This window comes from Tachypleus tridentatus, chromosome 2 (genome assembly GCF_004210375.1).
Source record: "Tachypleus tridentatus isolate NWPU-2018 chromosome 2, ASM421037v1, whole genome shotgun sequence".
Classification (NCBI taxonomy): Eukaryota; Metazoa; Arthropoda; class Merostomata; order Xiphosura; family Limulidae; genus Tachypleus; species Tachypleus tridentatus.
This window is the reverse complement of record NC_134826.1, coordinates 42,902,788-42,916,647: the sequence shown is the minus strand read 5'-3', so window position 1 is coordinate 42,916,647 and position 13,860 is coordinate 42,902,788. Positions and strand designations below refer to the sequence as shown.

Genomic DNA, 13,860 nt, shown 5'->3' with positions numbered 1-13,860 from the left:
AAATTATTAGAAATGACAAAAATGCTTCGTTGTAATAATAACCGAACATAAAAAAATTCCCACATATGGGAGAATTTTGACCACGACATAAGCTGAAAATCATTCACAGTTAATTACAGAAGAGAAAACCACATAAAAAGAATAATTGAAATGTATAGAGTTAATAGGTTATTGAATGACAACATTTTTGAAACTAAACTATTTTCTTTTCACGAACATCCTACAAGGAGGCCCGGCATGGCCAGGTGGTTAAGACACTCGACTCGTAATCTGAGAGTCGCAGGTTCGAATTCCCGTCACACCAAATATGCTCGCCCTTTCAGCCATTGGGACGTTATAATGTAATGGTCAATCCCACTATTCGTTGATAAAAGAGTAGCCCAAGAATTAGCGATGGGTAGCGATGACTAGCTGCCTTCCCTTTAGTCTTACACTACTAAATTATGGACGGGTAGCGCAGATAGCCCTCGTGTAGTTTTGCGTGAAATTCGAAACGAACCAAACCAAACTTACTAGAAGTACGTGGTCCATGTTACCACGTAAACTGCTTGTTGTGGCCAGGAAGATCATGTAGAAGTGACGAAACTAATACTGTAGTCTTCGTGTCAGTGCATGTGGATTTGATACAGGCAAGGATGCGGTGTTGTATAATCTGAAATAAAGTTTAGATCTAATATTACGGTAGAACAATGTGTTGTTCCTTGGTATTGGATTTATATTTATTTTAATGTGGTATTGAGTTTAAGTTTAATTACTATATGCTGTATTGTGCACTTTAATAAATACGTACCGAGTTGGTACTAAGATATATTGAACTATGCTTTACGAATCAATGCCAGAAAAAATAGAGAAAAAAAACTTTAAATGCTTGACGAGATATATGGTAAGTGTTATCATCAGGTAGGTAATGTAGGTAACAGGTTACCTAAACGTATATCAAAGCTGTGAAAATGGTGTGTAATAATTCATTTACACATATAGTATATGGTATCAAATGGTAAATAAGAAAGGTAACAGTTTACCTAGGCTTAAGGTAAAAATTATCAAGTGGAAGGTAATATAAGTAAAAATGTATTTAAATATATGTTGAAGGTTATTAAATGCTAATTGAAATAGAAAATACTTTGCTTGCGCTTATGGTAAAGTTAATATGAGTAACAGTTTAGTTCGACATATGATGAAAATTATCAAAATTGGCCGTATAGGCTTAAAACCAACAATTTTTGACATTCAGTTCAGTTGAGTAACAACATACAGAGAAGAAAATGTAATTAGTACATACCTTATTATATCCCAAGATTAATTAAATTGTTAAGCCTAAAAACTGTGAAAAGTATTAATATATGCTATCGTACACAGTTCAGGTTCTATCTGCTGGGTTTTCAAACGTTCACACACAAAACAAGTTACAAATTTAATTAGTACATACCTTCTTATAACCCAAGATTAATTGCGTTTTTAAGCCTAAAAACTGTGAGAAGTGTGAATGTATACTATCATGAACAGTTCAGGTTATATTTGATAGGTTATCAAACGCTCATGCGTAAAACAAGTTACTAATAAGTCAGCTGTAACTGTTAGTGATTTGGCTTCGCGCTTAGTTGCATGATCACCTTTAAGAAGTAAACGTGTTTTACTGTACAAATTGTAAAGAATATCCATGAACAATGTTCTCTGTACCCAACAGTAAATTGTAAGAATATTATAAATGTGTTTCTCTATTAATGAGCAATACGTGTTTTTCTTAGATCAGCGCATCGTTTTCAATGTCAGTACTACAAATTTCCAGCATTAATTCGCGAAATAACAACGCTAAAATCCAGCGATCGATTCCACGTGACGGACAGTATACGTGTAGCCCATTGTGTGAGCTTTGCACTAAGAAAACGACATGAACAACCCATCAGAAAGGCATTACAATTTTTTTTCAACTTCAACTTGATGTCTTGGTAAAGTTTCAGGATGTTTTATTATATATAATCTGTAAAAAATCAATTTTGTATGTCAAAATATAGACAATTTACGACTTTTCAAACACAACAAAAAATATACTGAACATTAAGCAATTAATGTTATAAATAAAATTGTTTATTAGCTTTAAAAAGAGCGTAAGTTGCAAAGACACTGAAATTTGTATAGATCAAGTGGAAATAAATCATAGCTAATGATGCAATCAGTCTCCCAGTGTGAACTGAGCACATGGCACAGAAAAAAAACAAAAGATAACTTATGTGATAAACCAATTGATTAAATGGGGACACTTTTACTATAAAGAAAATTTGTGCTTAAAAATAGGGGAGGCGTAAAATACAAGAAATAATATATTACCTTAAAATTGTAAAAATGTAAAAGAACTAATTGTCTATTTTAAGTTATAAGCGTTCATTTTTGCTTCATTTCTACCTAATGAATAAACTGTAGAGTGCAGATAGTTTCTGGTTTTTTCACAGTTCACTATACGAGTATCTGTTTATTTCTGTGTAAAACTACACAATCAGATATATGTACTCTGTCCACCACGAGGAACTCAAACTCTGATTTTAGAGTTGCAAGTCCACGAGCTTACCACTGACTCACTAGAGAACACGAGGTGAATTAAAGTAAAAAAACAAACTAAGCTTCTACATTTTTCCACAAGAAATAGTCTATGTATTGAACAGTAGTTTGATATTCGCACAACGCTCTCTAAGGAATATCTTCTTTAAATGCTCCTAATTCTGAACCCATAGACCAGAAGGAAGGCAAAAGACCAGTGGGCAACGTTCGTCCCTCTGAAAGCAGATATGGTCCGAAAAGCTTTAAAATGTAATAACATATTTCTTCCTGAATTTACTTTAAATGAATATTTAAAAAAGAGTTTAAAGACAACCATCAGAATATTATTTGTTTTTCAATTGTAGTAAGCCCTTTTATCTACTTAATCCATTATACGATATATATACCAAATTATAAAAGTGCATTTTGGTAGATCAGTTCATAATTTATGTAAATGCATATAATTAAAAATAAGTGAATATACTTTAGTTTTCATATACATACATTTATAAGTATAATAAATATTTATAACTTACAATATATTTTCTTAAGTTAAATATTTGTTAATAACTTTCTATCTTATTGTCACGACACAACAAACAGACGCGAACTTCATCTTTTATAAACAATACGAACAAACACCCTCTCATGTTGGATGCCAAGTCCATGTGAGAAAGGATCTATTACATATGTATACAAATTATTCTGTTACGTATAAACGTTTGGTTTGGGACCATGGAAAGTAACAACATGATGTGTTCTTTTTATTGTGGATAGAACTTATCAGGCCAATAAATTTATTTATCAAGTCTTCAGTGTGAGCGTTATCTTTATTACACATCATATTTTCTTCCTAAATAGCTTTTAAGAACTGAAATGTTAAAAACCCTTGTGTTTTTTGACACAGTTTCGACCTCCTTATTTTTTCAGTTCTCATTATGTCATCTTACATGAGACAACTTCATACGTTCACATACAAGAAGTGAATGCTAAACGCTTTGTACTAGGTTTGACAGACATTATTGACTTTGTGTACGAGGCTATGCAATCAGAATTCAACCATGACTTTGTACTATTGTTTTGTCAGGTATAACAGTTAGTTTTGCTTCTATACCTAAAACTATATTCCGAAAATTCCTCAAACTCTTTGCTATTGAATTTATCGTTTTTTCTTTACCAAGTTTAACAACAAATTTCATTTCTAATTTCATCACAATGATTTACCTTCTTCTGGGTTTAACAGTTACTTTCACCTCATTGTTTACAAATTTCATTTCTAATTTCATCACAATGATTTATTCTTCTGGGTTTAACAGTTACTTTCACCTCATTGTTTACAAATTTCATTTCTAATTTCATCACAATGATTTAGCTTCTTCTGGGTTTAACAGTTACTTTCACCTCATTGTTTACAAATTTCATTTCTAATTTCATCACAATGATTTAGCTTCTTCTGGGTTTAACAGTTACTTTCACCTCATTGTTTCTCCGCTATGCATTCAGAATTTCTTAAAATTTTTCTCATTTAATTTGTTCTTAGGGCCCGACATGGCGCTCGACTCGTAATCTGAGGGTCGCGGGTTCGAATCCCCATCACACCAAACATGCTCGCCTTTTTAGCCATGGGGCTGTTGTAATGTTACAGTCAATCCCACTATTTGTTGGTAAAAGAGTAGCCCAAGAGTTGGCGGTGAATGGTGATGACTAACTGCCTTCTCTCTAGCCTTACATTGCTAAATTATGGACGGCTAGCGCAGATAGCCCTCGTGTAGCTTTGTGCGAAATGCAAAAAACAAAGAATTTGTTCTTTTATTGAGTTAGCTTTAAAATGTACAGAAGGATTCCCAGCTACGACAATAACGCAATAGTCCAAAAGATAGTGAAATAAACAATGGTAATGCAAACGCACGATACTCGAAGTGGGCGTATATTCACTGGAAATATTGGAAGAAAAAATATTTTTGAAAATGATTATTATTACTTACAAAACATATTACTTCTCACAAGAAGTAAATTAATATATTATCTAATTATCCAATTTTATAACACTCATTGAAATCACAGCATATCAACTAAAGGGTTTTGGAAAGTCCAAAAAATGAACGATGATTGTGAAGTTTATTTTACTGTTTGTTTTGTTTAAGTCATCGGAGTTAAAGACATGCTCTGAATTACGATTTTTCTATTAAATGTTAAAATTTGTTGTATCGTCTTTCAGCTGATTTACTTTTAAAGGTGTTCAGAGTTTAGAAGTTTATTCTACAAGTTGGTATAGCATCGTAAATAGGGTATTACATACCTAGAAAGAAAATTCCGTCACTGACGTTGGTTTTCATCTCTCTAGTTAGACACAACTTAAACATAACTCATATGCACTGGCTGATCGACTTTCTTGAGAAGAATAATATAGTAATATAAACTAACGTCATTTATAATACATGTTCATATAATATTAACGTCGTTGAAAATGCGTGCTGTTTTAAAATAACTCTATTCAGGATATGAAACGGTATGAAACTTAGGTCATACACAACCATTTAGTGACGTTATTTGGTTTAGGTTTAGAGACATAATAAATTGCTTTCAGGAACCAGAAAATTACAAATAAGAGAAAGAGACCACGTACACCTGCGCAAACACCAGACGAAGTCTCAAAATAATCAGAGATAACCGTTCATGTGTTTTAAAAATAAATCCATTAATCCTTCAGTAATGATTATGCTTCGTTTTATGTCAACACCATATAAAATCTATTGCCAAGTGTTGAATGCATATGTTACTTAAAGGACGCGTAATGTCTCTGGTTGGTCTATATAGGCGCGTGAAAAAAAAAAATTCACACATGATTATGTTTGCTTGTAAGTAACCGCGGAGTTACACAATGGGCTGTCTTTGTTCTGACCGTCACAGTTACTGAAACTAGAATTTTAGTGCCTTAAGCCCTTGGGCTTTCTGATGTGCCACGGCGGTTGTGACGTCATATTTGAGAACGTTTAGCTAGATTTCAGCAATATTCTTACTGTAAAAGTAATATGAAGTCTACTTCTAGCAGTAAAATACAAAAGATTATGTAAGAACAGAAAGATACAGACAGAAAAAGACAATTAAAGAGAGATTTCAAAATTGATCCAAAATAAATTACTAAGATTATTAAGGTATATTTCCGTTTTTTAAGCAGTACTTTAGTGGAAAAGCAGTTCCCAAGGGTTAATTATGCAGACGTACAGTTCTATAAAGACTGTGTTTTTAAACTGTTCACTGACAAATATTCAAGCAGCTTCCTTCTATACCTATGGAAATTTTCCACAATTTATCAGTTTCTATTTTATTACTGTTGTCTTATTGACTGCTTTTGTTTCCCTTGCGTTTTGATAAACTAGAATACTCACTGCCTTTGATTCGTTAAGTCTGGTTATAACTTCTTCCACTAGGCGTCACTAGCTACTCCAAAACTCTGTAATAAAAAAATCGTTTAAATACTGCCTTCCAAATAGCTGAGTTTTAGAACAAGCGATAGAACCGCGCCGTTTTGCCAGGTTTTCAGGTTCGGAAACGAAGACTGGCTGTGAGGTCTCATTATTCAGAATGCTCTCTCTCTCAGTAGCAGAACAGGTTCATTTTCGAAATAAAAAAGGAAATGTAGTCACAGCTTTGCCCGTGACGGTAGAATTCGGAAAGCTTATCAAAGATGATAGAAACACGAGGAATTCCAGCTTTCGTGAATGGAAAAAACAATTGAATAGCGCCCAAGCAAGCGAACAGGTAAGCCTAACTATAAAGAGCTTTGAATTTAGTTTTGCAATTTCTTTCGTATAAATGTTTTACATTTATTTGCTTTGGAAATACAGATCGATCTACAAGGTATATAATAGTTATTTTTACTTCTAAAATAATTACATTTTTGTTTCACATTTGAAAGTGTCGATTTGAATGAACTTTAAGGCTCTAAATATGCAACTGACTCATAAAGACGTGAATGAACTAACTGAGCACAACATTTGGTCTAAACAATCGCATCCTGATAGTGTTTGTCACTTTTAGGCTTCATCTGTTTTGTTAGATTTCGTACAAAGCTACACGAGAACCATCTCCAGGTGATAGAAAGAAGGCAGCTAGTCAACACTATCCCTCGTCAACTCTTGCGCTGTTCTTATTACTCTTATAACGCACCAAATTAGTTTGTTTGTTTTGTTTGTTTCGTTTTTGAATTTTGCGCAAAGCTACTCGAGGGCTATCTGTGCTAGCCGTCCCTAATTTAGCAGTGTAAGACTAGAGGGAGGGTAGCTAGTCATCACCACCCACCGCCAACACTTTAGCTACTTTTTTTACCAACGAATAGTGGGATTGATCGTCACATTATAACGCCCTTACTACTGAGAGGGCGAGCATGTTTGGTGCGACTGGGATTCGAACCCGCGACCCTCGGATTACGAATCGAACGCCTTAACAAGCTTGGCCATACCGGGCCCACCAAATTAGTGATTTTTGTCTTTGCATTCACGGAACCCGAACAATAAAACCACAACCCCGCAGTTGGTACTGGAATAATAAAATAAGTTAATTTTATACATAGTAGAAAAATTAAAAGGAAAGAGCTAAACTACAATAATCAATTACTAACTATAAAAAAATAGTTTTTAAAATGATCTTTCCAAAGAGACTCCTGATTATGTCATGTGTCAGTAAAAACAGAATAGAAATAAACCTCAGAATTTAAAATGGCTAACTTCGTGTGTGATAAAAACCTTCAATAGCTTTCAAGTTGTCGTCGAACTCGATGTCAAGCTCATAAGAAGAAGGATGTTTCCAGAAACTGGTCTAAGCCCAAAGAGTTGGGAAAATATAGAGCTTAATGATGCATCATAACAGTTGGTAAAACACTGAGAATTTGGTGAGTCCACCGAAAGAAATCGAACCTCTGATTTTAGCGTTGTAAATCCACAGACTTACCGCTGTACCAGCGGGGGACTTTTTTGTAATTCTTTGATTTTAAATTATCTCAGTGGTTGTAACCTCAAGATTCTATTCCTCAACATGAACTGATAAACAGTATTACCATGCTAGCTGCCTTCCCTCTAGAACTGATTATGGGTGTTGTTTGCTAGCCGCCTCCCATCTAGAACTGATTATGGATGTTGTTTGCTACCGCCTCCCATCTAGAACTGATTATGGATGCTGTTTGCTAGCTGCCTCCCATCTAGAACTGATTATGGATGCTCTGCACTAGCTACCTTCCTTCTCAAACTGGTGATGGGTGCTGTATATTAGCTACCTTCTCTTTAATCTATCATTTCAACATTATGGACGGCTATTGGCAGATAATTTTTGTGCAGGTTTGACAGAAATTCTGAAATTTATTCACTTTATCGCTAAAAAGACAGAACATTCTAAAAGAAAACTTTGGACTAACACAAATTGTTTTTTGAATTTCGCAAAAGATACTCGAGGGCTATCTGTGCTAGCCGTCCTTAATTTAGCAGTGTAAGACTAGAGGGAAGGCAGCTAGTCATCACCACCCACTGCCAACTCTTGGGCTACTCTTTTACCAACGAATAGTGGGATTGACCGTAACTTTATAACGTCCCCACGGCTGAGAGGGCGAGCATGTTTGGCGCGACGGGGATGCGAACCCGCGACCCTCAGATTACGAGTCGCACGCATTAACACGCTTGGCCATGCCGGGCCCAGATATGCATGAAACAATTCATAAAAAACTTGCTTCGTAAAGAAACAAACTCAGGTACCTTGGTTGAAGGAAAAACTACAGAATATTATATAAAAACACCTCGTACGTGAACCTGTTGCTAGATTAAATTTCATTGCGATATTAGGTGAGGTTTGGGTGCACAAGAATGACTATGACAAAAAAACAACGTTCGACGTAAAATTATACAACATACCTTTTACACAACGGAAAGTCCTTATCGTTGCGTAGTTGCCCCAGGCGTCTTATATAATTGAAAGTTTAGACAAAAAAGGAAAACGTTCTGACATCAGTTTGTTGAGACGAAATTCGCGTATTTTACGGCCGCGATCTCAGAAAGATGTTTGTGTCTGAGAAATAAATGCTGTCTACAGGGCAGAAAACTACATATACTTTAGTTTAGTAGATACTGATGCTGTATTCAGTCTCAAGCCTTGGATTCATGCTGTTAAAACTCATGAAGACGCCTTGTTTAGGTTTGTCCAATATACGAACGAAAATAGAAATGTTTGTTTGTTATAAAAAGAGAATGGAATTATCTTAAAATACGAGAAACAAATAATTTGTCAGTTCCAGTTACTAGTATTATTACGTCATTGTCACCCCTCCCCTCCAGTGACACAGCTGCATGTCTATAGACTTATAACGCTAGAAACTGTGTTTCGATATCCCTATTGAGCAGAGCACAGATAACCTGTTGTGTTTGACAGTAAACAAATACATCAATGCCATTAGCATATACTCCTGATAGCTTTTTCTTTACGAAAAGTTCACAGAATATGCTATAAACTCTATTATCATTAAATTATTTTATCAGTTATTGCTTCTCATTAAGAATGAAACCATAAAAATATGACAACATTTATTTATTTATTTCTATAATGTCGAGCGAGATAAACCATTTAAATTTGCCTTTTTTTAAAACCACAATATATTATTGATAACTGTAACTTTTTAAAAATATATATATTTGATAACTATGTAATATTACACTCATGCAACCAATCAGAACAATAATTTTTATATCCCAAACTATTGTTACCACGTCTGTTGTAAATGTTCCCCTCTGGGACAGCGGTAAGTTTATGGATTTACAACGCTAAAATCAGGGACTCAATTCCCCTCGGTGGACTCAGCAGATAGTCCAATGTGATTTTGTTATAAGAAAACACACACACATTGTTGTAAATAACCAAAGATGCAAAAATATTTAAAAACCATTCAGTTTGTACTGTGAGCCCACACAAGTACGAAGGTAAATAAAGCTATATGTTGTAAATTATCTCTGAAAGTTCTTATCTTCCAACATTCAGAGAGAAATAAACAAAATAACCGTGTTCTAATCTCTCTGTGACCTTGTCTTCCAACCTTTAGAGGGAGATGAAAACCTATCGTGTTTTAATCTAATCTCCCAACAACACCGTCTTCCAATGTTTAGAAGAAGATGAACAAAACTGTCGTGTTCTAATTTACCAATAACATTGTCTTCCAACGTTTAGAGGGAGATGAAAACCTATCGTGTTCTAATCTTGAAATAACATTGTCTTCCAATATTTAGACAGGAATAAACAAAGCAACCTTGTTCTAATCTCTCTGTGACCTTGTTTTGCAACGTTAAGAGGGAGATGAAAACCTATCGTGTTACAATCTCCCAACAACTCTGTCTTCCAATGTTTAGAACTAGATGAACAAAGTTATCGTGTTCTATTCTCCCCAAACCCATGTCTTCCAGCGTTCAGTGAGCGGTAAATAAAGCTAGAGTGTTCTTTTCCTGAAACATTATAAGGAAAATAAACCCAAGTGTTTTCAATTTCCCAAAGAAAAGAGAAACAGAATAGTTTAAATCAACAAATAATTTTTCCTGAAACATTGGCAACAAATAATCAGTGATGTCGAGAAAACCCACTTGTAACTGACCGGAAGCTGACCACATAAACACCGCCCTCTACATTCCGACACTCAGTTACACAACCCCTTCCAAACATGTGGTCAGCTTCCGGTCAGTTACCTCTTTCTTTCGTTGTGAACCTGACGATGACCGAAGAAGGTCGAAACGTTGTTCGCTCTTCTACGTAAAATATTTTCTCAACTCAAACTAGCTGTTTTTGCATATATATTTGCAACAAATATATTCACACCGTTCCAGCTTCCCAAACATTAGAAAGAGATAAACAAAACTATCACAATCTTTTCTCTGAACTCAACCACTACAGTGTGTTTTGCTTCAAAGTTCTAGGGGTAGTCTTCTAGTCTTGGTTCGATAGTCTACACCGCATAACAGATAAGATGTGGACAGTCACGCTACCTTGTAGTCTGGAGGTCGCGGTTTCGAATCCTACCAAACATAGTCACTCTTTCAGCCGTGTAGCATTATAATGTGATTTTCAACCCTGCTACTTATTGGTAAAGGAATAAATAGCTTACGAATTGGTAGTGGGTGGTGATGACTTGCTGCTTTCCCTCTAGTCTTTCACAGTTAAATTAGGGACAGTTAGTGCAGATAGTACTTGCGTAGTTTTGCGCGAACTTCGAAAGAAACGAGCATAAGTTAGTACTTATGTATCATTGATTAGAACTCTGTGCAGTTGCAGTGTATGTAACAATTTGGTTCAACGACGTCGGCAAATTTCTACAGTTTGCACCTCATTAGAACTGCGTTTACTGAGTAAATATTTATTAAGGCATGGTTGGAATCAATAGTTTCTTCTTATTATGAATAACGCCTTTTCGTGCGGTAGACATATTGAAGAACATGCATTGTCACTCCAGTTGACCCTCTCACCACGTGAGCACACCACTTAGAATATAGAAATCGATATCTTTATATATATATATATTAAGTGGTGCCAAAATAAATGCTCTACTGATCTTAATATGTTACGAAATGAAGGTTTGTTTGTTTACAGTTAACCACAAAGTTACGTAATCCGTGCTCTGCCCACCATAGGTATCGAAACCCGGTTACTAGCATCGTTAGTCCACAGACATGTCATTGTGCCATTGGAGGGGGGGGCGTACGAAACGCAGCTATAAAATATTGGTTTCAAACATGAAGTAGTGTTGCCTCTATTTATCAGGATGAATATTTAAACAAAACTTTTAGATACAAATTTTTTGAATAATAAAACAAATGTTCATTTTTCTTTTAATGTGTCTTTAAAACTGGTTCTTCTTTGAACACGTCATCAAATTCTACGTGGTATTTAGCGAACGAACGTCTTTAGCTCGAATACTTATTTTTCTCACGTAATCACATAAAATAATCATTAATGGTTGTAAAGAAACATATTAAATATCATGTAATGTATTCAGTCCAATTTCTATACAAGAAACTGTTTGAAATTCAAGTAGACTCTTTAAGGATAGGATTTTTTCTTTTGTTTTTAATTTCGCGCATAGCTACACGAGGGCTATCTGCGCTAGCCGTCCCTAATTTAGCAGTGTAAGACGAGAGGAAAGGCAGCTGGTCATCACCACACCCCGCTAACTCTTGGGCTAATCTTTTACCAACGAAGAGTGGGATCAAACGTGACATTATAACGCCCCCACGGCTGAAAGGGTGACCATGTTTGGTGTAACGGAGATTCGAACCCGTGACCCTTAAATAACGTGTTGAACATCCTAAACATCTGGTCATGCCGGACCCTTTTAAGGTTAGGATAAGTGGTATACTTCTTTTAAATTTTCCTCAAACTGAATATTCTGAAATATATCACCTATTCAATAAGTTGCAATAATTTCATATAATTCATTTTTAATTTGTGTATGGCAAGTATATATGTAACAACTTGTCAGTTGTGTAGGGACGTAGCATAGAAAAGTTATTGTATAGTGTGTATGTGTGAGCACATAGTTATACAATGACGTGTATCAAAACTTTACTCTTTGCGTTTTAAGCCTTTCACACATACTTCTGAGCCACATTAAAAGAGGTGTGTTTTACTTTCACTTTTTTGAGTTCATTCATAATATGAAATTGATTGAAAATTCAAGACATATAATTCCGATGAAAACATCAACAGAGATTAGGAAAATTATTACCTGTTTAAAGTTCAGTCTGATGATGATGGAGAAACATCACCACTGGAACAGGCTATTTAAGCCTAGGTAGTAAAAGCAATAATAAGTGAGACACTCTGTTTCTATACAGATTTATATACATGACCTAAGCCTAAACTACAGAGCTTCACACATGTCACCAGTTTAAAGATGCTTGTTACTTCCAGACACTTCAGTACTACAATCACTGCATTAAATGTAGAGGAATCGCTGGGCGTTTTCTGTAGTTTCCTTTACTTGTATAAAAAGCGAATTTGCAATTTGTAAACGTTTTTTTTTTTCATTCTTAACAATAGTGCTTCAAGGAAACATCGAAAGAGAATTCTGGCAACTGTCAATGTTGCAGTAATGCTTGGATCTGATTTTTAAAACGTATGAATACAAAGGCACAGAAGATCTAATATATATGTATGTGTATATAATGTGTGTGTGGGTGAAAGAGCATAAATGTGAATGCGTATGAAAACAGTATAAATAAATTCAATCCAGCCGTCCTGGTTTCGTAAATATCTGAGTTCGTGAAATTATTTATAATATTTTACTTGCTTAATTTACAGCAGTCATCTTGGGTTTTCTGCTGCGCCAACCGCGGGGAATCGAGCCCCAGATTATAGCATTGTTATCCAGTAGTCCAACGTCTTCCAACCGGGGGACTTATTCATAAAGATGAATTTATTTAGTTATTATTCAGTAAATATCGCTTAAACCTTAAGTTCATATCTAAATTCATATAAAAATGAATAAAACTGATAATTAACTAGTAGTTACTGGAGCTAGTACAAATTGTATTTACTGTATGTATTTAAATTGAAATGTACTTCGTGCACGGCATGGATAGGTGGGTTAAGGCGTTCGACTCGTAATCTGAGGGTTGCGGGTTCGAATCACCGTCGCACCAAACATGCTCGTCCTTACAGCCGTGGGGGCGTTATAATGTGACGGTCAATCTCACTATTCGTTGGTAAAAGAGTATCCCAAGTATGGCGGTGGGTGTTGATGACTAGCTGACTTTTCTCTAGTCTTACGCTGCTAAATTAAGGGCGGTTAGTGCAGATATTCTTCGTGTAGCTTTGCGCGAAATTTAAAAATAAAACAAAAATTTGCGTCGCAACAACAAAGAAAAGAAAATATAAAAAAACTATTATTCGAAGAAAAATGGCTACATAAAAGTAATAATATACTCTGGTGTAGTAGTATCTTCACTTCAATCATTTTTCAGTATCTTAAATAATACAAACATGGAAATCAATGATAATCATGCTTATAAAACAGCCGCTCCTATCATGTTAAATTTGATGGCCGAATATTTCGAGCAATATAAAATATTGTACTTTTTTATAATTAAGTCTTTATGAATTAAATGGGTTGTTTGAAAGGATTAGAGTTTAATTACCGGTTTGACCACCTTTCGCTGTAATTATAGTCATCAGCATGGCATGAAATGAACGAGATAGTGAAATGGGTCTTATTTCATTGTGAAGCTAGTTCACAGATGTTGCTCGAGGATTAAGGTAGCGAATACGACATTCAGATTTATTCTAAGTATGCTTAACTAGGATGAG

At 35.0% G+C, this 13,860-nt stretch overlaps 1 protein-coding gene across 1 annotated transcript in view; it reads left to right on the top strand.

Annotated features, from left to right (window-relative positions):
• Window positions 1-6,039: 6,039 nt before the first annotated feature.
• LOC143241978 (uncharacterized) overlaps window positions 6,040-13,860 on the top strand; it is a 66,117-nt gene continuing 58,296 nt past the window's right edge. Inside the window, exon 1 of the mRNA XM_076485327.1 lies at window positions 6,040-6,297. Within this exon, the coding sequence (XP_076341442.1) occupies window positions 6,121-6,297 (177 nt within the window). The 5' untranslated portion in view covers window positions 6,040-6,120. The remainder of the gene's footprint in view (window positions 6,298-13,860) is intronic.